General features: G+C 39.6%; 4 protein-coding genes and 1 non-coding gene across 8 annotated transcripts; 4 read left to right on the forward strand and 1 right to left on the reverse strand.

Moving 5' to 3' along the window:
• Positions 1-384: 384 nt before the first annotated feature.
• LOC133745426 (uncharacterized) lies at positions 385-2038 on the forward strand. The gene is made up of 4 exons (XM_062173489.1): positions 385-703; positions 896-1064; positions 1299-1363; positions 1652-2038. Exons 1-4 carry the CDS (start codon positions 569-571, stop codon positions 1829-1831), a joined length of 549 nt encoding a protein of 182 aa, XP_062029473.1. The 5' UTR covers positions 385-568; the 3' UTR covers positions 1832-2038.
• Positions 2039-2560: 522 nt separating this feature from the next.
• Positions 2561-6846, reverse strand: LOC133745425 (uncharacterized). 4 transcript variants are annotated; one of them, XR_009863608.1, is made up of 6 exons: positions 6470-6846; positions 6310-6387; positions 6124-6208; positions 3892-4001; positions 3443-3603; positions 2755-2894 (listed from the first exon to the last, which is right to left on the reverse strand). XR_009863608.1 is itself a non-coding variant. In XM_062173486.1 (5 exons), the coding sequence occupies exons 1-5, from the start codon at positions 6758-6760 to the stop codon at positions 2748-2750; spliced, it is 711 nt and encodes a 236-aa protein (XP_062029470.1). In that variant the 5' UTR covers positions 6761-6838; the 3' UTR covers positions 2561-2747. The 4 variants fall into 4 exon arrangements, 2 of the variants coding, with proteins under 2 accessions (XP_062029470.1, XP_062029471.1); XR_009863609.1 differs by having other exon boundaries at positions 3892-3980; positions 6470-6841; XM_062173486.1 differs by lacking the exon at positions 3443-3603 and having other exon boundaries at positions 2561-2894; positions 6470-6838.
• A 33-nt stretch (positions 6847-6879) lies between these two features.
• On the forward strand, positions 6880-6951 carry TRNAD-GUC (transfer RNA aspartic acid (anticodon GUC)). Its single transcript has one exon. It is a non-coding gene; the product is annotated as a tRNA-Asp (tRNA).
• A 6512-nt stretch (positions 6952-13463) lies between these two features.
• Positions 13464-15063, forward strand: LOC133745332 (L-lactate dehydrogenase A-like). The gene is made up of 2 exons (XM_062173389.1): positions 13464-14170; positions 14426-15063. The coding sequence occupies exons 1-2, from the start codon at positions 13562-13564 to the stop codon at positions 14867-14869; spliced, it is 1053 nt and encodes a 350-aa protein (XP_062029373.1). The 5' UTR covers positions 13464-13561; the 3' UTR covers positions 14870-15063.
• A 4624-nt stretch (positions 15064-19687) lies between these two features.
• On the forward strand, positions 19688-20470 carry LOC133745334 (14 kDa proline-rich protein DC2.15-like). Its single transcript, XM_062173390.1, has one exon. The coding sequence runs from the start codon at positions 19797-19799 to the stop codon at positions 20211-20213; it is 417 nt and encodes a 138-aa protein (XP_062029374.1). The 5' UTR covers positions 19688-19796; the 3' UTR covers positions 20214-20470.
• The last annotated feature ends 7249 nt before the right edge of the window (positions 20471-27719 follow it).

The following is a 27719-nucleotide window of genomic DNA, read 5'->3' on the forward strand; positions in this document are numbered from 1 at the left end:
TGCTAACTTCTTATCATGTCGGGGCAATCAGAAATTGCCACCCCTAATTTCTTTGTTAAACTACTATATATGTTGAATAAAATGAATATTTGATTTTTATAGTTTATTTAGTTTTCTTCTCGTTGATGGCTACTTATTATGCTACATATATGATCATTTACACATAACTATGTGTCTCTATATATAATGGCTTTGTGCTTGTTAGGGACCCCAAAACATTGAATAAGAGGCTAGAGAGATAAAGAAAGGAAGGGGACAAGGGAGACCCTCAAAAAATTGATCGAGTTTGGTAAATTGATAAGCCAAACACCTGCATGTTCTCTTTAAGAACGTCTATCGTCCCATACACAACCCTGCATTTATTGCTCCTCCCTTCCCCCCTTACTACAAATACCACCTTGATCATCACCTACAAACCTAACACTCATCGCAAACAGAAATAGCTAGCAGAATATCAGTTATTTCCACTCTCAATATCGTCATACATTTGGCTTCAAAACACAAATATTGTAACCTCGATCAGTATCCTTTCGTATATATCGATCTTTCATACATAGATAGATATATCATGTCTTCCAAAATCGTTGTTCTCCTTGTTCTGGTATCATGTCTCTATATGCATATGTATGCATGCAATGCCGGCCGAGTTCTAGGCTTCTCTGTTAAGGAAAGTGGCAGTCAAATCCACGATTCTGTTAATGAGGTCTGCAAAATTTTCCACATGCAAAAAGATCTGAATTAAAATTATTTCTATCTAGGTAGTTGAGTGAAACTGAAACGTTGACGTACTCTTCATGAATATTTGATAGAACGTTGCATGTATGTAAATTTGAGCAACTAGTTAGTTGCGAATGCATTTTTAAGAGGGCTAATTAATTTTAGGGTTTTGGTGCAGGGCGTAGAGAAAGTATTGATCCAACTTTCGGAGACCACGTCAATGCCATCATCAACTCGGAGGCCTTCCATGTCAGTAGAAGTGAAAAACCCTGAAACAGTAGTCACCCACGAGAAGGCTGACTTTTCGAGGAAACAAGGAGAATCTGCCACTAAACCAACTTCATCAGGTACTTAATTCTTATATATCTTCGATCGAGTTAAGTAAGTAGATCTCTTTGAATTTCATAAGAAAATGAGAATATATCCATATAAATGACGATGCGCTTAACCGCCAGTTAGTTTTGTGCCTTCTAGCTATTTCAGATATTTTAATTATCACATTCTTATTGTGAGTATATATATAATGTATGTTAATATTCTTGACGATGATGATTGATGAATGGTGGTGGTGGGATGTGCAGGACATGATATTCTTACATTATCTACTTCTTCTCAGATTGACCTGCAATATCAAGTTGAACTGAAGGTACATAATCTACTCAATCATTATTCCATTAAGAAGTATTTTTAGGTTTTATGGAAATTTACACATGATGGATTGTTTTAGCTAGCTTATAGATTGATGGTGCAAGTGGCCATCTATATACTTGACAGTGTCCCCTGTGAGGAAATCAGAACACGTGATCCGCTCATGCATGCACAGCTGCACTGTTCTATCCATTAATTAGCGAAACTCAACCTTCATAATACATTGTTCTATATGATAATGATTTACAGTCTTAGATATCTGATAGTTATGATATGAATTTTTCAGGGATTGAAGAGGCAGGCACGATCGGTACTGGGATCTGCAATACAAGACGATGATATTGAGGAGGATCATAATACAGATTCTGAGGGAAGTTCAAATGAAGCAGCTATCGATGAGGATGTCGGTGTCATGGACTATGCAAACCCTCACAGGAAACCACCCATTCACAATCAAAAGCCCTAGAAATTCATGCACACTTTCATATCATACCAACCAGCTTCCTAGTTACTTGTGATGAGTTTGTATACTTTGTTCTATAGCTAGTTCTTGAAAAAATACAGTAATTTCCTTGGTGGGTTGGTATCACATTTGTAATTTATGAAAATTCTATGATAAAAATAATAAAATTGCTTAGAAAAGAACAAAAAAATAAAGATTCTGTCTTCTTCATTGATGGGTCAGAATCAGATCATCGAAGTAGTGTTTTTGTTTTTGGTAGCAGAGAGAGCAGAGACAAAATGGTGATTTGATGGATGATGGCTTCTCTTATTGTATTTGTTTGTATGTAGGGGATGAATGATTGTGATCATCATCATCTTCGCTGAGACATATTACATGGGATGTCTAGAGCACCCCTTGTAAATTGGTTTGGTTGGTATTCTTAAATAAAAACTAGGATGCTTTGTATCTGTTAACATGTTTCTTCCAAATTAATCGTATCCAGTCCAATTAGCAACTAAAACATATTGCTTTTGTCCAGTACCATTTAATTTGGTGATATTAGTTCATTCTTTGTAAGCAGAAGGTCGCCATATTTTTCCTGGTCATGCTATACATGACTACATTGCAGAAAGTAAACTTTTAGAAATTACTATCAACAATATGTCAATATCCAAGTTTTCACGAAGGAAGTAGAAGCACCTGAGTTGCTAACTAGATATTTGAATGCAGTTTAGCACAACCATTCTAATATTCATGAAAAGTGATCTGTCTACTATTCAAGAGTGGCTGCATCAGTCTTTCAACGGAAAATAAAAGAAAAATGGATCATCTCTTCATTGCAAGATCACTCTGATAATGACAGTTCTTCGGTCTCTGCTCTCTAACATGTGCTCTGATGTACTGTTCCTATAGAAATTTGGAATCTACTTTGTGTCAATCAAGTGCTACTACTACAGCTCACAATAAAAGGTTTAACAACATTTATGAACTCCGAGGTTTTGATGCCCAGCTTCAGATCAACCTCTCCGCCACCCAACCAGAAGAAATCGGGATTAAGTTTTTGAATTGCTTCATCCAAAATCACCTGAAATCAACTCGCATATCAAATCAAAAACACAAGACTATTACAATACATCTTCATACGCACAGATGTGCATTTGTCTTATCTTATGCTTACCAATAATTATGACGCGATAATGTGTTAGGTTGTGCTCAGTGATCACAGACAATCAGTACAAAGTCATTTCCCAATGTTCAGTCATTTCTATCTTTTCTAGTATACGACAACGTTATATGACACATGAAAGGAATGTGAAAATCCGTTGTTCCAAGCTTTTCTATGTAATTCAAACATTACATAACACTCCCTATATCAATGCATGTGCAAACACACACTAGAGGTTGTTTGATGTCTAGGAAACCCAGCTATAGATTTCTAACTCTCACTGTCAATCAGCTTTTTGTCAATGTGGCAAACTGGTGGAAAATCATTGATCAAGACAACTAATACAATGCAGGCCAAAGAAAAAAAAAGACAGCCAATATCATGGACCACCATATGGCAAACCAAAACTTGACACTCAGGGATATAATATCGACAGAGTTGATTTCAGGAGCAGTGGACCAGCTTACCAGCTCAATGGCTGGGTTGAAGGTTGGAAGGATTTCAAGTGGTAAAGAGGGTTCCCAAACCTCGGGGGCCTGTCTGCTAGAGCTTAGAGTAGCATGAAAGGACACTGAAGTAGTTTGTTTCCAAAACACAGGATGGTTGCAGATGTGTTGTAAAAATGTGTCTGTGCATAGTGCAGTAAAAGTGCAAAGTTAGAGGAAGTTTAAAAGAACAAAATCAATGGTTCAGTAGAACTTCTATCCTAGTATCACTCTCATAAATCAGATCTGATTTCTGAATCAGTCAGTACCAAGTGTTATAATTATCAAGACATAAAAGCCAATATAAAGCAGGGAATCTTCAATGTCATATCAAGCAAAAATGATTCTGGTTCGATGAGATTATCAAAAGTAATTCCAGGAGCAAAGCATATCAAATATAAAGTAAATAACAACAAGAAACAAGTCTTCACCGGAATTTCTGTTTTCATGCCAACACATGTAACTGCATTGTGCTCAAACCCAGTCAATTGTGTTGAAGTCTCCTCAGGTGCAAGCCTCACTGCATAATCAGACACAGCCACTATCATTCTTGAAACAACAAGTAAAAAAGTAAGTAAAAATTGAAGATCTCAACATATTAAGAAACCTGACAACAGAGAACAAAGAGAAAAGGTCAACAGTGCAGCAAACTATGGAACACTTGTACAGTAGTTGTTAGAAAAGAGTTCTAGAAATCATTCGGGATAAAAAAAAAAATAATAATAATAAAGATCAAAGTTGGACCAGTTATTATTATTATTTTTTTCTATCAGCAAGCAAAAAAGAATAAAAAAAAAGTTGCTATCAAGTAACATTAATACATTTGTTTGGGAGTCAGAAAAAGGTTCAAAGAGAGATTTTTCATTTCATGTCCCCACAGATAAAATCCTGGAAACCATTTTCTTGGATAATAGGATCCCAATAACAACTTTGCGCAAAGAGGTGAAACAACTTTTTTTGGGAGACTGAAGAAAGATGTGGGAGGCTACATATTGGATCTGAAAAGATTGTGCATAAAACTATCTCAAAAACACTTGGATCTGAAAGAAAATGTCCAACATATTTCAGAGTGCTTCTATAGTAAATAGAAAAGACAAGGAAAAAAAAAAAGATGGTCAAATTGACAAAACAAGACTTTAAAAAGACAAAAGATGGTGAAAAAAAAAAGTATGGCATCCATTAACATTGCAACACATTTCCATATGATTTTAAAATGAAAAGGTTCAAGCAGAAGCATTTTTTTTATGTCTGCACACATAAAATTCTGCAAGCATTTCTTGTACAATAGATACTGACTATGTACCAAGTGTTGGGCCAATTTATGAGGGAGTGAAGAAAGAAATGGGATGAGTCTGAGAAGATCATGCATATTGCAGGTAATTTGGAACACCACAGCAGTAGACATGGAAAAAGGGGATGGCTATAGAAATAACACAGGATTAATACACAACAAATATAGAATGGTGTTGGACCAATTTTCTTTGCTTTCTAATCAGCTGTCTAAGCGAGGCAAAAAAGGGTAAAGAAAAATGTCATCCAATAACATTTGAGCACATCTCCATGACTTTAAGAGAGGGCTCAAAAAGTACAGTTCCTTATTTTGAATCTTTGATGTACGCACAGATAAAATCCTGGGTACCATATTTTTTAGATGAAAGGTTCCCAAGAAGAACTATGTGCAAGGAGTTGGACCAACCTTTTTTGAGAGTGAACAAAGAAATAGGAGAATCCGAGAAGATCTTACATAAAGCCATCTAAAAAAAAAGAACTGTTGTGAAAAGTTCTACGATACGCATAGCAAAAAGGTGATCGTACACTTAAAGCAGGTGTGTATACAAAAAACATAACTGGAGTTGAACTGTCTTTTAAAAAAGAAAAATGTCCATATAGTTAAGAAAGGATTAAGAAAAAATGTTATCCTATAACATTGGAAGACATCTACATACTTGTTCAAGCAGAAAGGATTTTGATATATGCACAGATAAAATCGTTCAAACCATTTTCTTGGATGATAGGTCCGCAAGAAGATCTATGTGCAAAGAGTTGGACCAACTTCTACTGAGAAAGTGACCAAAGAAATGTGAACTATCTGAGAAAATCATGCATAAAAGTAATAACAAGTTTTGGAACATTAGATGTCTAAAGTCATCCCTACACCCAACCAAAAAATCAGACTGCTACCTATACCTTACATACCAGAATTGTCATAAAACCCCATATTTGCCGTATCTTTTAAAGAGCGTGTGTGAGTGCGCGCGCGTGTATATTAGTACATTTACCACAAAGACATAATATTGGCATCACTACCGTCTAAATCACACTGCATCCTATAACTTGCAAAATATTGCATTGCAAAATCCCATCTTTGCAGCATTTTTATAGTGCTTATTAATGCATTCACCATAAAGACATATTGTTACCACCACCAACTTCTAAATACAACACCCACTACAAACTCACACTCTGCACCTAAAGCGAACAGTAGTTAAGGGCATTCTCCAAAATAAAAAGTCGATCCTCTCCCCAGCATTTCAATTTCAAGCAAAGTGATGTAATCACCTCAAACTCACCGAACATTGAGAAAAACAAAGAAAGACATAAAATTTTGATACGCAAACAGCACTCATTAGTCATTGATCATTAAGATGGTGTAAAGAACTCACAGTTGAACTTCTTTTTGGCGATTTTGCCTTCGTTGAGGGTATACAAGAAGTTCTTAACAGCTTCGGCATTAAACCGAGCCGTATACTGCACCCGAAAACAATAAAGTTCCACAATTCAGGTAATTCATACACCAGCATTGTCAATACTCTTGCTTTAAAACACAATCCACTAGAAAAATGAAGTACCTGAACTACCACAAGATAATACTTTGAGTTGTTGCGGTCGCTACAATCAACCACACTAGGTGGAGCTTGAGTGTTGACCTAAGCAAAACTTCCAGAATCAGATAATCAAAAGCGAAAATGCGAGCGGAAATGAGGAGGGATTAGGGATTTGATTTGGTACCAGAACAATGGTTTTGCAGAGATGGTGGACGGAGGCGGCTCCGACGGCGTCGCGTCGGGCTTCGAGAGGCCAATCGTAGTAATCGGGGGCGACTGTCTTGAACGAGAAGCCGTTGACGCCTTTGGATTTGAGAATCGCGGAGAGGCGAGCTTCGGTGCCGGCGTCGTTTTGAGTTGGGGTGGGGGTGGGTTGGGGAAGAAGAGAGGCGGAGGAGATCTCGAGGCTTGAAATGCGTTGGAGGATTTGGGTTTGGATTCGCTCCAGCTCTGCTAGGGAGCGCGAGTCTCCCATTCTGTGCCTGCTCTCTCTTCGTCAACTGATTGTCTTCTGTGATATCCCTCTAACACAAGGCAACTCCAACAATTTACATGTTGAAATGAGGAGTGAATAATTGTCACCTGCATCAATGGGTCGTTGTAGTATAGTGGTAAGTATTCCCGCCTGTCACGCGGGTGACCCGGGTTCGATCCCCGGCAACGGCGCATGTTTTTTTTATCATTTAAAGAGAAGAGAAACCAAAGACAAAGGCATCGAATTCATTGATATGTTCAGTTGGTAGAAAAGAAAATAGAGAAAAATGGGTTTGATCTGTGGTAACTTCGGTTATATTTTTGGTTTAGTTACAAAGAAAACTACACTTGCAACAAAGACATTGATTTCATTGAGATATGTCACCAAAATATCTACAGTTGGTAGAAAAGACAATGGACAAAAATATAAAGAGAAGGTGATGGTGGCAGTTGGATCGTCAGAGCAAGAGGGATGGATTTGTCGATCATTATATTTGGATTTTGAGTTTTTTTTTTAAATTAAAAATATCAACTCATTTAGAGTTCAACCAAGATTACATAAAATGACCCACTCCTGTGGGGGCGGGGGCGAGGGCGGGGGCAGTGGGGCTGACAAAAGAGTCATCTCATAAGTAAAATCAACCTTTCTAGGGACAATGAAGCACTTCCAACACTATTTTGCATACACCCACGAGAATTAATGGAACAGATGCTGCAATTACTCCTGGCGAAATCTCAATCGTGAGAAACTTCTTACTCGTTACCCACAAGATAAAGAGTCGATCACAAGCATCTTAGTCTTTCAAGTTCCAAGTTTGAAAATCTACTAACTTCTCTCTAAAAGAAAAGAGATTCTAACAAATAAAAATAGAAATGAAAACCTAAACTTGTAGCCCTAGCCGAAAACAAGGAACCCAAGCCCAATAGACCCCAACCCATGAACTTGGACACCCCCAGCCCAAGTTGTTTATGTATAGTTCCACGGGATGAAGGGATCTCAAGAATCAACGTTATTCTGCTCCGATACTTGTCCAAAGAGAAAATGTCATGGGGGAGACCGGGGGTGCTGGTCTCAAACCTTTTGATGCGTAAGTCAATATTGGTGCTAAATAAGTAAATATAGACAAAGTAACGGTACAGAATGAAGAGTTTTTGAACTTACCTCATTGGAAGTATATGGTGCCTTTTATAGAAAGAAGTGAAAATTTCGTTCCCTTAATGTCTAATATGGGATAGCTCCAGTGGATCGATAATCAACTTATGGGAAGAACTTAGTGAGAATTCTAGAGAAAGAGGATCCCTCTTCTCTCTAGAGTTTTCAACACACCCATTCACATTGAGAGTCCATCGTCCACCTCCATCTTCATCCTCCCTCTTCACCTCTCCACAGTCACCCATCAATATCAACCCTTTAAACACCCTAGCTCTGTGGTGATTTACACCCTTTGTGGTGATTACACACCCTTTGTGGTGTTTTTGTACTGACTATGTTCAGATCTAAAGGATCTTATTCCTCCTTGCTTGTTTTCTCATCTTTTCTTAATCAATCTATCCCAAATTTTTCCAGATCTGACTTTATCCTCCATAAACTCTTCCACCCAGCACCTCATATCATCACTCCTCCCTTTACCCGTGAGTTCTTCCATGAAAGTTTTCATGGCTGCTGCTCAAAAGTGAAAATCACTTACCTAGGTGAGTATGGGTGCTCACGCACAAGTTTCATTACCACCATTCTCCATTGTTACAGTCCTTTGCTTTTCGATCTTGTCCTACTTCGGTGGCCTCGGCTCTTTCACGGATGGCGCATCACTAGTGGAGAAGAGGAAGGTGCGTCCAGGTGTGGTTTCAGACTATCCAACCCATGTCTCAGATCTGCTCTTTGGGGTTTTTTTATTATGGAGTTACTCGGCTGCTTTGGGCAGCTTAGTGCGGCTTGTATCTGCTTCGTGCGGCTTCTGTCAGTTACGAACGGCTTCGTGCGACTTCTGTCGGTTACGTGCGATTTTGTTTTTTTATAGGTGTTATCTTCAGGTTTAATTCCCTCTTACTAGCTCTATGTAGCTCAGTTTGGAAATTAAATTTCCTATGTTATTTTTGTTTTGTATGGCTGTGTCCATCAGAATCAGTTTCCTGTTAGTTTTTATCATGCCTACTGGGCTAGCCTTAGGGTGGCTAATTAATCCCTTATGTTATAAAAAAATATGGGATAGCTCCAAGACCTTCTTTTGCAAGGAGGTAGCTATATGTTCATGCCATGCTGACCATTGTGAGTGGTTTCGGATGCCATAGCCGCCGGGCTCTGCCTCCCACGATGACTCTAGTAAGCCGTGTGAGAGCCCTTGACTGGTCGGGTAGTCTTATTTCTCTGGTGACGGTGCTCATGATATGTTAGGTATAAACAAAAGCCAAGCTCTAATCTGTTACAACCACCATCCAAGCCCTCCAACAGGCCACTGTCGTTGGAGCCATAACACCTCCACCAGTTTTGCCGCCCCGATCCATGGTCCACCAAACATTCTGATTAGAAGTTGTGCGTTGTCGGACCACCTCCAGCCTCCACTATCATCAACAGACCTGACACCATCATGATCGGACTGTGCGCCCCAGCCTCCAAGGCCATGCCACCAAATCCCCAGATGAGCAACCGGTTCCGCAGCCAAGTCAATCATCGCGCCACCCGTCAGCATCGCCACTGAACGATTTGGTCCATCACCACGAACCCTAGCACCTAGAATCTGACAACCGACCTTTGAATCTCGCAGAACACCACCACGGTTGAAGTACTCTAAAGGCGCGCTGCCAGATTGAAAGCCAAAACTTAGACAACCTCTCCTGCCTAGATTCATTGTCTCATTAAGAACCAAAACTCATTTCCTCCGCCATTAGACCTGGCAAGGCCAAGGAAAAGTAGGCCGAAGCCCAAAAATATTAAAATATCTCTATTAACAAGGAGAAGGTGCAGGCAGTGCCGACCCCACGTGGGGTGGTGGTTCCCAACTCTAGTAGAACGCTAGGTATTTTCATCTTTGAATTATCTATTACTTGAATTTTGAGTTTGTTTTTCTTTTAAATTTTTAATTCTTTTTATTTGTGAGTAATTTTAAAATTTCAAGTCACAAAATGTTATGTTTGGGTAAAATAAGCATCAAATAGGATAGAGATCGGTGTATTAAAGATTTGAATCACCAACTTGAAACCAATTTATAAAGATTTGGTTTGGCTTTAAATATTTAGTGAAAATTAAAATTGAAAGAAATCTGACAATAATGAGTTTGGTGTGATTTAGTTTTAAAGAGTCAGTATATGAAAGTTAATATAAATTTTTTCGTGTCATGCACGTTATATATCTGGTGAATTTAACAACAATGGATTTACAATTTAGTTGAATTAAAGTCATTTATGTATATAATTTCCAAGCAATGAAAAGTACTACACTCCAAACCCCTTTCAAAAAAAAAAAAAAAAGTACTACACTCCATTACACAAAAACTCGTTACTCAACTTATTTATTAGAGTCAGATTAAGCCAATCCTTGAGATTATGAAAATACCTAGCAGAACGCTAGGGTTGGGGAGCGTCGCCCCGCTCAGGGCCGGCGTCGCCTGTGCCTTCTCCATTTGGGAGATCCTTTTAGGTTTCGGCCTACTCTTTCTTGGCCTTGCCAGGTTTATTGGTGGAGCCGTGGAGGTGAGGTTTTGGTTTTCGATGCAACGGCGATGGTTGGTGTTGTTTGTGATGTCTCGGTTTGTTGGCCGGGAAAGCTCGAGGAGGAGGGGCGATCTCGGGGTGAGAGGGTGTGTGGTGCTGGGCCAGGTCATTCGGTGGTGGTGCTGAGAGATGATCCGTCTGCGGGTCAGATTTCTGAGGCAGTGGCGGGGTGGCGTGGTCTAGGAAGCTTGGTAAGGATGCGTTTGATGGGTTGGAGGCTGGGCCTTTGGAATCTTCCTCTAGAGATGGTGTTGGGTGGCAAAGATCCAGGTGACAATGGTCATGCAGGTGGCGGTGGTGCTCAGGTACAATCAGAGGTTTTTTCAGCTTTGGTTCTGGATGATACGGCCGCCGCCTGGTGGTGGGTTTGCTGGTATGGCGACGGAGATGCTTTCATCTCCGGCGACGGAAATTGGAGGACAGTGGTGGAGGCTTTCTTCTCAAAGTCGACATCAGTTGCGGCCAGCAAAGGTGGAAGCGTAGTCGTCATCCTCCGGCGAGCGGCAAATGGTGGCGGCGGCAGAACTGCCTTCTCACTTAGGGTTTGTCCTAGGTGGTTGGGTTGGTTATGGAATTGGGCTGTTAGGGTTCTGTTTTGGGCCTGGGCAGTTGCTTTATTTTTGTTTGTTATTTTAATTTTGATTCTTCATCTTTTTCTTTTAAAAGATGATAGGTCTGTTTATTTCTTGCTTTGAGTGGGAAAGATCTCAAAGAAAAGAGATACTCGTTGAGCCCTTAGAGGCGTTATTTTTATTCCTTGGGATTCTACTTTTCTTTGTTTGGGCTTAATCCTAGAAGGTGGGTGTGCTAGGAGATTACTAGTTTAGTTTGCTCTGGTTAGGGGCGGATTTGTAGTAGTTTCTACGGAACGGTAATTTCTGTCACCCCTATAGGGGGGATCATTTTTGTACTGCTTGCTGAGCTGCATAATGGATGACATTTTCAACTAAAAAAAAAGTCATTTATGTATGAAAATTAAAATAAATTTTGCCCTGTCTTGCACCTATGTATCTCTCGTAAGTCATAATTATATATTTGAACAATTATATGAAAAATCACAATTATATAAAGGGTTATAATGGGGGAGAAGATCCTCTCCTGAGCTCAGTTTTTACCTGAGCTTCCTTAGCTTTCATTTAGATTAAGACACGTGGATATACTGGGATCTAATGCAAACTTGGAATTTCTTTCTCTCTCCTGTTCTTCTCTTCTTTCCCCTAGTCTATTCTCTCTCGATCTCTCAGTTTTTCTTCTCTCCCTTTCTTCCACGATCTATTCTCTCTCTCTCCCTCTGTCCCCCCCCCCCCCCCCCCCCCCCCCCAGTTTTTCTTCTCTTCATTTATTTTGCACCAACAAGTTGGTTAATACACTTTATATCAAATAAATGGAACATTCTTCCTTCTTTTGCCTGCTGGATTGAACAAGATCTCAATGATCAAGAACACTAGAACAGAGCCACGCGATCAGTAGAAGCTCTCAGTTCAAAACCCAGAGCTCCGATTCGCAACCTCCCCGAGGACCACTGAGGCCAATGAGAAAGAACAACACCACGAGCCACACTTCCACTATCCGAGCTTGAGCATCGAAGTGGTCGCCGGAAAGCTTTACTTTGCAGCAGTTAAACGACAGGGCCTCGTTCAAAATGCTCAGATTTTTATTAAATTGCATCTATTCATGGAAGCTAACAGAACTTGTCCTCGACTATCAATTGCATCCTCTGCAGCCTTGGATTGTAACGAAAATGCAGCAGTATAGAAAGGAGAAAGAGGGGTAAAGATAAGATTCATTATCTCATCTAATTGTGATAAAGATAAAGATGAAACAAAAAGAGAGCAGATCCAATCAAAGAGATATACTGATATACATTATCTCATCTAAAAGGCTAGTTCTTCAAATCCATAAAACCCAATTCAACCCTCTTGAATTAATCCAATTCTCCACCAGATCTCAAACAGACACGAACCCAGAAAATGATTCTACTTTTTGACGACAAGAGCTCAAAGAGCTAGACCAAAAAAGAGAGAGTGATCCTATTGACTGAATGAAGCAGATCGACAATGTCAATCCCTCTCGAAGAAGAAGAAGAAGAAGAATGGGAGAAAGAAAAATAGAAAAGGATAAACTAACATTGTAGACCATTGGATTCATGAGAACCACGTGTCATTATCTAGAGAAAAGCTCAGAAAGCTCAGGTAAAAACTGAGCTCAGGAGAGGATCCACTCCCATATAAATGCGTCACCCCATATTTCAAAAAAAAATATATATATAGAGGCCGGTTCTGAAGCGGACGTCCGCACTTCGCTAAAGTGCGGATGTCGATGCAGCAGGCGGCTTCCAGGTGGCGGCGGCGGCGCGGGGCTGGCCGGAGGGAGGCCGGAGGCGTCCCAGACCTCTTCTGGGCGGCGTTCGAGGTCGGAGGAGGTCGGGCTTGCCGCTTTCTGGGCAGCCACCTCACCTGTAGTTGCAGGTTCTGTGCAGCACAGCAGAACCGTCGCCAGCGACTCCACCGGACCGCAGACCCCTCCGCACGACCCCCAGTGTCCCTCCGGCAAGCCACGCCGCGCCGTCGCCGCTCGATCGAGGCCGGAAGAGCGACGTCCGCACTTTTTCTGGGTTGCGGACGTCCTCTTCAGAACATTTTCGTATATATATATACCCATGTATATATATATATATAAATGTGTCACCCCTTACCTCTTTTTCTTTGACAATTACACCTTACTCAACGTACAAACATTTCCATTGACTTGATGAAAATGCCGCCGAATATTGAATGAGATTAAAGATTGAAGATTCAACCCCCGATGGTGACCGAGAATAAACTCTTTTTATTTTTTTGGCAAGAGACCGAGAATAAACTTTTTCTTCGGCCACGAAGTGCAAAACCGTACAACTCCCCCTGTAATCTTGCTTCGGCCCCCGGTATTGGTCATCAAACCTCTTCCCTTTGCTTCTTCTTCCAAGACTTTGACCTTTGAAAAAGCGCCAAACCTTGGTCCCCACTCACCAACTCTCCAACTTTCTCTCCTCCACAAAACCCCACTCCCATCCTCGGCAACAAACCCACAAATCCTAAAACCCAACAAACCAGCCATGCACAAAAGCACTTCAGCTTCTTCCCTCGGCCCCGGAGGCCTCGACCTAACCCAGGCCTTCTTCAAGCCCATCCACGGCGCCGCCACTCCCTCCTCCTCCAACGGCCAGACCAAGATCTCCGTCATCGGCGCCGGCAACGTCGGCATGGCCATCGCCCAGACCATCCTCACCCAGGACCTCACCGACGAGCTCGTCCTCGTCGACGCCATCCCCGACAAGCTCCGCGGCGAGATGCTCGACCTCCAGCACGCCGCCGCCTTCCTCCCCCGCACCAAGATCAGCGCCTCCGTCGACTACGCCGTCACCGCCGGCTCCAACCTCTGCATTGTCACCGCCGGTGCCCGCCAGATCCACGGCGAGTCCAGGCTGAACCTGCTGCAGAGGAACGTCGCTCTCTTCCGCAAGATCATCCCCCCGCTCGCCAAGTACTCGCCGGAGACCATTTTGCTGATCGTGTCGAACCCGGTCGATGTGTTGACCTATGTGGCCTGGAAGCTGTCCGGGTTCCCCAGCAACCGGGTTGTCGGGTCGGGTACCAATCTGGACTCCTCCCGCTTTCGGTTCCTCATTGCCGATCATCTTGACGTTAACGCTCAGGATGTGCAGGTCAGTGACTTCATTTCATTTAGATCAATTTCGTTTCAAATATATAAAGCTAGGCTTCAAATTTAAACAAAAAACTTGGGTACAATGGTGATGGGGTTTTAGCATTGTTATTACTTGATTGGAACTCCATGGGGTTTAAGACTATTCGTTGGCTATAAGACTTTGAGTGGTGAAAAAATTGGTACTTTAGCTTGTTTGATCTAGATCAATTTTAGTGAATTCAAATGCTTGATTGTTTACTTATGGATGGTTTAGGCCTACATTGTGGGGGAGCATGGTGATAGCTCAGTGGCACTATGGTCGAGCATTAGTGTTGGGGGAGTTCCGGTGTTGAGTTTCTTAGAGAAGCAGCAGATAGCATACGAGAAAGAAACCCTTGAGAGCATTCACAAAGCTGTAGTGGACAGTGCTTATGAGGTGATAAGTCTCAAAGGTTATACTTCTTGGGCAATAGGGTACTCAGCGGCCGGGTTAGCTCGGAGCATATTGAGAGACCAGAGGAGTATCCACCCGGTTTCAGTGCTTGCAAAGGGGTTCTATGGTGTTGATGGTGGGGATGTGTTCTTGAGCTTGCCGGCTCAGCTCGGAAGGAGTGGAGTTTTGGGGGTGACCAATGTGCATTTGACAGATGAAGAGGAACAGAAGCTCAGGGACTCGGCTAAGACCATTTTGGAGGTGCAGAGTCAGTTGGGACTGTGAAGAATGAAGACTAATTGACACATGAATGTTACAACTAACAAACTGGTCACTTGCTCCACTTGAGGGATCCGTTATCTATTATCATGCTGTTTTTGTTTGTAATGTTTGTTAAAAAGAGGTCCGACCCCATGCTTACATGGGATCGGAGACTCCTCTCGGTTCGAATAATAGTAACTTTTGATTGATTTCCTGAATGACACAGCAATGGCATGCAAAATCAAATCATTGATCTTGCATCTTTTACTTACAATCGTCGTTATCGATCCATTATCTTCAGTCAATATATACATGCTCTGTGACTCTGTGTAGCCCTACTCTCTTTACAAGCATTTGTAGTTGTAACATTGGAGTAAGCGGCTGATGTTATCATGCCAAATGCGCACCCATACTGCATCTTAGACTCTTAGTCCTGCGTTCAAAACTTGTTTTGCATTCTCTAGTTCGACCCATGCTTGTGTATAAATCCACCACGGACACTGGTGTTTCCATGTTGTCGTCATTTTCAAAGTCTTGCATTTCACCGCAAAGCTAACATGGCTGAGGATTTGGAAAAGAGTGAACTAGTGTGGAACCTACTGTTGCAATTGTAAAAAGCATTTCTCCGTTAAATGTGGGACTGAAGTTGGTTCTTATTTAGACAATTGACTCTTGGATGGGCATGCGACACATGTTCTGTCTTCATAACTTTTTTTTTTTTCTTTCACATATGGAGTCTATGTTTATCCGATAAGACACACTACTACTAAATGTATCCAACATTAGTAATTTTCGCAAACACCCTCATATTTAATAGACTTTATATATCGGACAACAAAACTTAATTTTCTTTTTTCTTCGAATAAAAGAAAAAGTAAAATTTTATTCACACACCTCTAAATATTAAATACACATCCTTTTTTAATTACACTCAATATGCGATTTTATAGATGGACACAATGACCAAAAGAGTCATTCATATTAAAAATAGAGAATATATCTGAGATTGGATCTAAGCTTGCAAACTTAGAATCCCATCAACAAACATTCATCATTTGAGCGGGAATTGACAAAAGCATTAATAGATTCTCAAATTGGAGTTTTGGAAGCCTCAATTGAGGTATTGGTTCTCCATCTTTGATTGAACTTTAACACTACAAATTTAGATTTTCAATCTTAGCTGTTGTTCAATACAAGATACACACCCATGGAAGTAGTAGCTTAATATCAATTAGAGTCTTTAACCTATTCTAATTGGGGTTATTCACGTCTCTAAACTGCTTAGAACCCAAGTATTTTTCTTGACCCAAGTTATGAACTACTATGAATCGATATTATTAACGTCAATGCACAAGTCTTTAATCTACTCACGATGATATTAATTGAGTTAGGTCTAGAAAAACTTTCTACACCAGAGACTAGTTCTTATAAACTAGTTAAAGATTGAGATAAATGGTTGTCAAAAAAAAAAAAAGAAAAAAGATTGATATGTTTGTGAAATTAACGACAGTTTAGGAAGCTTGGTGTGATGCATTAAGTAAAACTAGTTTTCTGCTCACGTAAAATTTTTATAATTATTATATTGAGAAAAAAAATAGAAGTTATTTGAGAAAAAAGAAAGTGAGAAGTTATCTGAATTGTGGGTGGTTATTGCAGACATGGGTAGTTAATTATCTGAAAGTTATTTATTTTATTTTTTAATATGATTTTTAATTTTGCTATTTACCATACTACCACTCAATTATTAAAAATAATTTAAAATTAATATAAGGTCTAATGATTTTATTGTCTTTTCACACCTACTTTGACTAACAAAGCCTATTTTCTTAATAATAGTATAGATAAGTTAAAAAATTAATGGGTGTTTGTATTTTTTTTTTTTTTTTGAAAAGGGGTGTTTGTATCTAGTATTGTAGGAATGTGTGAATAAAATCTTTGGAAGAAAAATAGCAATGCTTTTTCATTCTCAACCTCAACTAGCATAGTGATTGAAGTCGAACCTACCAAATCCGAAAAGACCAAGCATTGGGCCTATATGTCTACTACATTTGTAGTCATAGCAACTAAGCCCATCCCCCATTTACATTTTTTCTTTCGACGCAAGAACTCCCATTACGCCCGATGGTAAAGAAGCAAAAAAATCAGGCCCAATCGAGAAAAACCCAAGGGAGCAAAGCCCCTCTTAGTCAGAAGCCGAGAGGCAGGACTAAACGCAAACCAAAGATACTAGGAAAGAAAACTTAAAATCCGACGAGGCCAGAAAAAAAACTGAAATTTACAGCCAAAAATGCAAGAAGACGTAGAGGCATTAGGAGCTCTCAGAATCTCAGATCACCGGAGGACGACCGGAGATTTGGGGTTGTGTTACTTGTAGGCTTGTAGCTTTCTCTGTCGTTTCACTCAACCGATCAGTTGCTCCATTTGTTATAGTTTTGGTGTTTCCTCTCCAGAAAGAATCTGTTCAAGTGATCATGGAAATTAAATTATTTTGTTGTTTAAAATAACCACATAATAAAAACTCGGAGTTGTCAAGGCGTTTAACCATATCAAAACCCAAGAGTAAACTCAGTACTAAAGGCTAGAGCTTACTACCTTAGTGTAGAACGACCATGCGTCCATGCATAGATCTAATGACTACTGCATAGTAATTGTGTGGTCATTGCTGCAATTGTTGGAGTTATGCGGCTCAATATTATCGATCTCATGAGTAATCTTAAGTAATTGTTCCACATTTGATAAAGTATAAACGAAACGCGAACGATCTCCACTTCATAGAATGTGTGCATAAGAGTATAAGGGGGTCTATGGGGGATTGGCTAAAACCCTACTCAGATTAGGTGGTCAGGTTAGAATGTTAGATACTCTTGTTATTTCTTCATAATTACTACTGGTCCACCAATTAATACATGCATGATTCTCTAGGGAACGATAAGTTATTGTTGGGGTTATATATATAGCTCCACGCAAGTGAAGAAGTGATAACTAATTGAGATTACTGCCACATCGGAATGAATTCAACAATGAACAAATACAGAACACGGTAATCGTGACCCCAACTATTTCCATGTTTTTGTTGATATTTGATAACATGCAATATATCGATGTACATGTGCTTGATGTCTTGATTCATATTTTAATCGTTCTCTCTGTTAGTCGGTAGGCAAAACAGAGTTTGTGCACACAGAGACATAAGTGAATCGATGCTGGTGATACAAAACGGTGGCTTACATGCGTGATTGTTAAGGGAATTCACGAGAGTTAGATAACAAACTTAACTTTAGCGCTGTATTAGGCGTCCTATTCATCAACTTATCATTAGTTTAACGCTGCATATATGGCATTAGCTCTTTGTGTTTTGAGGACTATTCTGCAGCAGACTATATATAATTTTGTTCTCAGTGAAACCGATCCGATCAATTATACGAGGTCGAGGTCACGGACTGAGATTGTACTGGAAAGTCAAAGTTGACGGTTATGCTGTTCATATTGATCACAGTTGAATAAAAGTTTATTCCAACTTCTAAGCCACACAATTACAATACGTATAGCTTCATTTGCTAACATACATGAACTAAATCCAATTTTTGTAGCCAATATGCTTAGAAGCATCCAAACTAGGCCTTGTCCTATCATCCCATATATGGACCTCCTCCTATTATTAGGATCATGGACTTTGGTTTGATGCATTTCATGAAAGAATATTATGAGGAGGTGGTTCCCAGTTGCCACTTGCCAGTACATATATATTAATTTGAAAATGATCATCATCATGTAAAATATCAATTAATCTCCATCACTGATTCACTGGATACACTTGGAAATTGGGAATGCAGATTCTGATAAGAAAAGGTTCAATTAACATTTTCCTTTACTAATGATCCCACCTGGATTTGCTGGTATACTGGTGTTGTGGATGTCTCTGAAATGGAGTCGTTATGGAGTGCAAGAGTAGTTGAGTGTTTCTAAGTTAAGGTTTAGTGTTAATTCTTGTATACCCTAGATATTTCCGATCCCAAAATTCATAGTTGCTATGTCCAATAATGAAATGGCAGCCTAAATTGATATAATTTCAGAAAATTAATTAAGTAAAAGTGAGGAAAATATCTGTACGTAGGCCGCGCCGGTAGTATAGAGCGTTGATTATTTTCCATATATAGAACTGTTTAATCGTGGAAAATTCATTCATCCGTAATCTCACCACGAGACTGTCGCGCCCATGAGGTTTCGTGTATAACTACAACCTGGCAACTAGTACTAGATTCTATATTCCTAAATTGTGTGAAAAGACAGCCATCAAGCTCGAAATTTCCGGTTCACTTTCAAGCTAAATGACAATTAGGGTTGCAGTCCAATGCAGAGTATCACATGTCGGTCGATTCGGACCTTTACACTCTCACGCAGTAGTCTTAATCTCAAGATAGGGACAATAAGATCATGTTCTGCTTAATTAATCTCACAAATATGTCTATTGTTTCAAACTCTATATGATTGCTTATGGGATCAGTCATACAATTAATTCTACTCAAGAGCAAGTTTTGCTCCTTAATTTATATAGAGATTTACCAGATATATGAAGCGAATCATCAGTCAAGAGTACTGGTGCTGAATATTAGATACAGAACATGTTGTTTTAGTGAGGGACATAAGTACATGAAATTGACAACTAACCCACACAAAAATCCAAACTCGGTAATCCCTAAACCTTATCATGTCCTCCATGTTACACTGCCAGGTTGTATATATGCTACTATAGGGCATCATTTCCAATCCAATGTGCCATATGGGTCATAGATCAATATTATTTAATTAATCAGTTTAAAGTTAAACCCAACCTCACCTTCCACACTATAAAAACCCTAGCTAGATACTTACTTCAAACACATCCCATCAGTACTCAATTCAATCTTCCTAAACCCTTAAAAGCCTCCGATCTTTAATTTCTCGAGATCAAATGGCTTCCAAGGCTTTAGCTACCACTGCTCTTCTCCTCTCCCTTAACCTCCTCTTCTTCACTTTGGTCACCTCCACAAGCACTCCTTGCCCACCACCGCCTAAGAAGCACCACCACCACCCAAAAAACGCAAGCCCTGCACCGCCCAAGCCCTCTAAGGCCGTGTGCCCCAAGGACACCTTGAAGTTGGGAGCTTGCGCTGACGTGTTGAACGGCTTGGTGCACCTTGTGGTTGGTCCACCAAAGTTCCCTTGCTGCAGCCTCATTCAGGGTCTCGTTGATCTTGATGCCGCTGTGTGCCTTTGCACTGCTATTAAGGCTAATGTTCTGGGCATCAACCTTAACGTCCCCGTTTCTTTGAGCTTGCTCTTGAACTACTGTGGCAAAAAGGTTCCATCCGGCTACGAATGTGCTTGAATGAAGTAACTTGGACTTGATCAGTACTTGCTTTTTAGTTTCCTTGATTTGACCTTACTGTTTCATGGTGTGTGTTTCTCCTGAGAGGTCTGGGATGTTAATTTATTGGTAAAGTCCAATATTACACATTCGTACTTTGTAATTCTCTATATGTATTGTTTTGATGGATTGAAGCTAGGCTCCTTGCCTGCATCCTCGTCATGTATTCTAGTGAAAAATATTGCAATATTAATTAATAAAATGTGATTTTACAGAAAGCGACTGAATTTGAGTTCTACTACTGTGATGATTATTGCGCGCTGAACTAAATATAAGAAGGTTCTTCTTCAATATTGTTTGTTTTCTTTTCTCGATACAAGAAGGAAAAAGCTACAAAGAAGAACCCTTTTTACAGCCTAATGGCTTACAGTCAAACAAACCTTCAATATTGTTTGTTATGGTGAAGCAAAAATAACGTTTTGGTCTCCAAAATATATAATAGTTATCAAATAAGCCTATAAGACCCTTTCAAAAAAGAAGAAGCCTACGAGATCTATCCCAAAAACCGGACATGAATGATGGATCGATACAGGGGTGACCTACAAGTAGGCCGGGGGTAACCAGATTGCAGCACATTTGCTCCCAACAGGTATTCGATATATCACACCCATATTACAAATAATGAGTTATTATTATTTTTTTTTACAAGTAGCGTGGGGTAACCAAATTCCAGTACATTTGCTTAGATATTTTTCATCGTGCTAGTTCGTGTAGGGTCTGTTTCATGGGCTACTACAGGAAGGATCAGATAAGCACCATAAAAAAAAAAAAAAAAAGCCACAAAGAGACGAAGCTAGAGAGAAAACCAGAGCGGCCGTCGTCAGCATTGGCCCTTTAGTTCTTGGGAGAAGCTTGTTTGGGTTTTTGACAGAGTTGGAAGTAACCTAGGTTTACGAGCAATAAACCCTAAAACAAGAATTCTGGAGCCCACCAGATATAGATGAGAAAAACTCTCAATTTGATTGATAACATGATAAAAGATAGTTTCTGCAGCCATTTAAGGTTGCTTATATATGAGAAAAGAAACCCTAGGGCGACTAATAATGAAACCCTAAAGCCCACGGGTTAAAATAAAATTACAAATCCAAATCAAAACCTAAAATGCTGAAAAATAGTAAATTGCAGTTTTGAGGCTGAAATGATCTGGAAAGCCTGTGGCAAAGCAACGAGTTTTTTTCCTGGCTCCGTTCCCTTCTCGGAAATGTATAGCAATCACAATTTTGGAACCTAACGCCAAATTTGCAGCAAACTGGGTTTTCCTTTTTCACGATCAAGTTGCTCTTCAATTCTCGTTGTCATCTGTTTTACATAAGCTTTGACAATGGGTGGGCGGCCTTGACGTTTGGTTTGAAGCATCTCTGTGGCAAGGGGGTTATGAGCATCATTTCAAGGGACAACGGCGATGTTGGTGGCATCGAGGGATCAGACGGCAGCTTGATGCGCATGAGGTTCAAATCTAGTCGGGTTTAGGACTGTTGCACTGGTTTGTTGTGTTTTGGGTGGTGGCGTTGAAGTGGCGTGGTGGTGTTCCTTGAGTTGTGACAGTGATGGGTGTGCTCAAGGTGGTCATTGATTACCGGCATTTTCATGCGCGTAATTATATCTTCAATACTAGAATTAAGCTAATCCTCGAGTTAATTAATATGTAATTAATCATTTTTTATTTATTTATAGAAAATAAGCGGAGTCACGGACATCGAAATAAATTAGCGCGAAATTGGAGCAAATAATGAAGAAATGAAGAAAAGAAGAATTTCTGTTAATTAATTATTCTTTTCATTAATTAATCATTGGATAATGATTAATTAATAGAGATTTAATCATCACAAGCATCATCACGTGCAGAGGCATGTTGCAATCAAGCAATTATTTGTTTAATTGAATTCAGCCACTCAGAAGATGACATATGGCAGCTGTACAATTAATCACTATTGTTTAATCATGTAAAGAAGGAGCAGCATTTCTTTCTTTCTTTTGCTGCCAAAACGCATAGCACCACGTTGTTAGCATTGAAGTCACCCTCAAGTGTAAGAGGTACAAGTTATAGAATAAGGAATTAAGTAAGGATGTCGAACTCACGAGGATTGGTAAATCATTTCCTACCTAGGGAAAACCTAAGGAAAAACTAGAAGAATATGCAAATGTACAATCACAAACAAAGGCTCACAAGTGAACCAAAGTTCATGGTGAGTATGTGCAAGATGGTGTGTAGAGATTTGATTTTGATTTTGTGATTGGTTTCTATTCAAATTGAAACAATGATAGCAAGTAATATAAACTAAGCTAAACTAAACAAGTTGTTATCAAATGGATGGGAGTTAGGGCATCGGGTTTCACCTTTTGCCTCCCTTGCAAGCATTAAAGCAATTGAATATGAATGATGCAAGGCTAATTGTCCAACTACCCTCTTAGCATCCGGATAGGACTACTAAGGCTTAAACTCCTTTCATTTTATTAACTCTAACCGGATAAGTCTAGAGCTAACTACATAGAGACAAATTCAATTACCGGATAGATCTCAATCCTTTGCCCCTAAATGCATAAAGTTTAGAGTTTAGGTAACCAAGCAAGCAAACCAATCCTATCTCTAGGTGATTTTAGCTCACTACCCTCACATGCACACATGGTGTGCTTTCATGCTCCCTTTTTGCCTAAAGGTAATCAATCTCTAGGAAAAACTTCATGTCATGGCAAACACATAACTCAAATTGATTAGGTCTAAGTAATGCATTCAACTATTGACTTAGCATGTGAGAATGACAACATGAATTTGCATCAATTTATAAACAAAAGCATCAATACAAACAAGTTTGGTTAGGGCTTTCAACCTTAGCCTCAACTAGTTCACTACTCACACATAGCTAGATACACAAGCTTCAACATTCTATAAAACATCAAATACATAAAGAGATAGGGAGTAAAGGGTGACTATTGATGATGCCGGAAGAGGTGGTGGAGATGGGTTTCTAAGAACATGATGTGGTGGTGTCACCTCCTTCTCCTTGATCCAAGCTCTTAATATTGGTAAGAATAGTGAAATTTGGAATCTCTAAGTGAGTTGTGGTGTTGAGTGGTGGAGGAAATGGAGGTTGTAGTGGTGGAAATAGTAGTTTTAGTGGTGGAAATGGTGGTGTCTTTTCTAGAGAGAAAATGGATCTTGGATAGGATGAAGATGATTGAATGGAGTCAAGAATGCTGAAGAATGAGTCTTTGGCCTCTCTTTTATCAGCTATATATGTCCTCTTTGGTCCCAAAGTGTGCAAGAGATGCTCTTACACCATTGTCCCCCAAATGGTCCCAAATTGGCAAGGTGACAAAATGATAAGGTGTAGGGAGATATTTGAATTTCAAGTGATGGGAGATTCTCACAACCATGGTCCTCCTTTGCTGGAGAAAGGACCCTCCATGAGTGGTGGCCCGCCGGAAAAGTTTGCCGGAAAAATCGTCGGAAAAGTCGATCTGAAATTTTCTTCCAATCTCCGTGTCTTCTTCCCCTGGCTTCAAATCTCCACATTTCAAGCCTCGAATAGTCATTTTATTCTCAATGCAAGGTTTCCTACAAATAAAGAAAATAGATTTAAAAGGGTAAAATAGCATGGAAGACAAATCAATTTTCATAATTATGGGGCATAATTGCATAAGTAATTTGTGACTCAACACACGTGCTCTTCCTCTTTCATTTTCTGACATCACTCTCCACCCCTCAACCATTGCACCCTTGCCACGTGTCCTTTATCCTTCCTCTTTCTCACGAAACCATTCCAGCCACACTCATTAATTGGAGACCTATTCACCCTATTCTGACACCCTCTCTCTTCTCAAACGGCCGCACTCCCCATTTATTCCTTTACCCTTCCCCTAACACCGAACCACCCATCACCATTTTTCATTATTTTCCTCCTTCTTTTCTCACTTACTCCACCGCTAATTCTCATCAATTTCACAAATTTCAAAGAGGAAGCCCAAGCATCAAGAGCTTCACAAACATCAAATTTGGGTAAAAGTGGGAGCTATAAATCAAGGCTAGCCATATAGCTCTATAACAATTTGTGGCTTGTTCTTGTTACTCTGACTTCTCTTCACTTTGTTCCTCTTTAAATTATGTATATTGATGTTTGTTTAATGATGGGTAGTGAGTAGTTTTGTTGTTGGGGGCTGGGGTTGTGTGCCCTAGTCCAAATCTTGTGTAAAAGATGCTTATTTTAATGTAATGATGCAATTTTCATATAATAGATGCTTATATATATTTTTGTTGGGTTAAAATTCATATCTAGGAGCCTAGTCAACTCTAGGGTGTGTATTTTGAGCATGTCTAGGATGGAGTTAGAGGCTTGACCCCTCTAATTTCTAAGCTAGAAACCTTCAATTTCGTATTCGAGGGGTTATAAGCATGGTGATTTACACTCGTTCTGTGAATGCGCGGGCGGGTCACTTAGTAGTTTAATTCCTTGATCTTTAGGTCTCTTGATGTGAATTAGAGACCCTTGAACCGGCTCTAATTCATGTCAAGTGAGTTCCTACGACCCTTGAACTGGAGTAGGAATACCATGAAAGGGATTTCGGTCATTGAGCCTTGAACCGCCTTGGATACGACTACCGCCAAAGTAGGAAATTTGCATCTACATTAGATTAGCTTCCGACACATAAGATTTGGGTGAAGGAACCTCCCTAGCACCCGACATTCTCATTCATCTTGTTTATACTTTTATTAATTAATTTCTTTGCATTTTATTACTTTTTGTTAAGTTCAAATCAACTCTCAAACATTGAATCCATCGACTCATTTGTGTATACCCATCTTGAGGCTACAAGTTAGTGGCTTTGAATAGGTTTGGTGTGAGTTAAGCCGAGCATTGCCAAGGCTTGGTGCCTTAATTGTTTATAGTTTTTTTGGACTAAATACTCGTTACTCCTCATACTTTTCCTTGAAAAACAGTTTGGTCTCTCGCTTTTAAATTAAACTGAATAGTCTTTATTCTCTCTAATTCTCATATAACAAGTCCAAAATGATCCGAATTGACTATTATGCCACTCATTTTCTCTTTTTATTATTATTTTTATTTTTTTTCTCTATTTTTTTAGTTTTTCTCCCCTTTTTTATACTCTCTCTCTCTCTCTCTCTCTCTACCCCAAGCAGCGGCAATCCAATCCCTCACCGCCATCCTCCCCTCACTCTCCTCCACCTCCCACACCACCGCCCGTTCCTTCCTCCATGACCCCGACACATCCTCCCAAATTTCCTCCCTCCTCAAACAACCCGGCTCTGGCGCCAGCAACCAAAGCCACCGCGGCTCTCTCTCTCTCTCCAATCTCGACAAGCTGCTCCTGAAATCGGCTCCACTCCAACCTCCCCAACTCGACTGGCAACCCGGGATTTCTCTCCCTCTCTCCTGGCCGCACGGTCTCTCTCTCTCCCTCGACCTCTCTTCTTCTTCTTCTTCTCTTCCTCTGCCATCACCAGAGACCACCACTTCCGGTCACCATCTCACAGCGCCACCATCACCAGTCGAATCCAGACCAAAACCCGAGCCAATCACGGCCATACCTCGATCCCGGTCCCTACACGCACACCGCAAGCTCCAGCGCCACTGCTCTTCACTTTCCTTCAATTTCCGGCAATCTCCTTGCTTCACCACCACCTTAATTGGCTCAACTCAGTAAACAAGAAGGAGAAAAACCCAGCAGCCCCGTCACCCACCACCGCCGGACGACACCACCAGCGCCATTGCCGGTGCTCTCGCCTCTGCATTTTGGTATTCTCCAATCTCCGGTAAAAATCGAGCCATACCACCACCATATAAGTTCATGGCATAATCCTTTCGGCTCGCGTTCTTGAATTCTGGACTTGGAGGAAACGATGAGTGGCTCCGGCGAGAGAGAAAGCTGATAGAGTTTTAGTGATTTTGTTTTTAGGAAGGGGGGAGAGGGGGCGGGGGGGGGAGAGAGAGAGTATAAAAAAAGGGGAGACAAATTAAAAAAATAGAGAAAAAAATAAAAATAATAATAAAAAGAGAAAATGAGGGGCATAATAGTCATTTCGGATCATTTTGGACCTGTTATATGAGAATTAGAGAGAATAAGGACTATTCAGTTTAATTTAAAAGACGAGGGACCAAACTGTTTGTCAGGGAAAAGTATGAGGTGTAACGAGTATTTAGTCCTAGTTTTTTATTTTACTTTATATTTTTCGTGTGTGTTTTTAGTATCCCACCGCCAATTATCTCGGTTAGGTCCAACACCTAATCCCTGAGGTATGATAAACTAAGGTCCAAATACTTTCCTTATTTGACACGATTCGTACACTTACGAGATATATGCATCAAGTCAGTCATAGCGTCGGAGGTCGCGATGTGCGTGGTGACGTTCTTGCTCAAAGATGTGGCGACTAGAGTTGGGCTTGGGCAGCCTTGTAGAGCCTTGGGCTCTGCCTCTTCCTTTGGGCCTTGGGTTGCTGTTTTTAGCTTTAGTTGATAGGCCTAAAGTACTTTTTACATTTTTAGTTTAGCTTTATTTCTAATAATTTCCAATTTTTTTAGGAAGTTATGCACTTTTTGTGCACCTTAAGTGTTTTGTTCTAGGCTTACTAGTTTTAGTGAGTGTAAATGAGCGTCGAATGTTCAATGAGTAAATCTATCTCCATGTAAGTATCTTAATAACTAGACTCAAGCATATCTAATGAAATCAATTCCTATTTAAAAAAAAAAAAAGTATAAAAGGTAACTTTTCCACATATCAAGAGGCTAGTTATTATAATGAGTTTTTCTATTGGAACCTCCAAATTTACTCACTTGACCTCCTTGCTTTTTACACCTCTTATTAAATTTTCAAATACTAAATTTACTCACTAAACCTCACTCAAGTTCTTGAAATAACCTCACTCATATAATTTGCAAACAAACCATCATTAATTACATACTCATTCCTTAACTAGATTACATAAATCTCTTATCTAATAAAAAAGAAAAACACAAGGTATTGGGCTTTAAAAATTAATTTTTAATAAAAAAAGAATTGTTTTTTTTTTTACTTTTTTTTTTTCTCTTGTAGATGTGCAAAAAAAAAAAAATGAAGAATAATTTTTTTTAATGTTTAATTATTTTCTCTATTTTCTGTACCTCATGATTAATTATTTAATAGTTTTTTAGATGTTCTTTTCACGGCTAGATCTTTTTTTTTTTTTTTTTCAAATATAATAGATAGACTAGGATTTAGGTCATAATATGATTTCTTTTGTTATCCCTCACCAATATGAGTTCAACCTATATGATGATAGGAACTTTTATTTCACATGATCTTGATTATAGTTTTAATTCTTATTAAATATATATAAATGCGTTAATGAGTATGTAGTGAAATTGGAAAATAAAAATAGATAAGGAAAATAATAAAGAATGTAATATAATATTATTGAATTGGAAAGTATAGAGAAATTAAATATAATTTTTTTTGGGTATAATTATTGTCCTT

This window comes from Rosa rugosa, chromosome 4 (assembly GCF_958449725.1).
Source record: "Rosa rugosa chromosome 4, drRosRugo1.1, whole genome shotgun sequence".
Lineage (NCBI taxonomy): Eukaryota > Viridiplantae > Streptophyta > Magnoliopsida > Rosales > Rosaceae > Rosa > Rosa rugosa.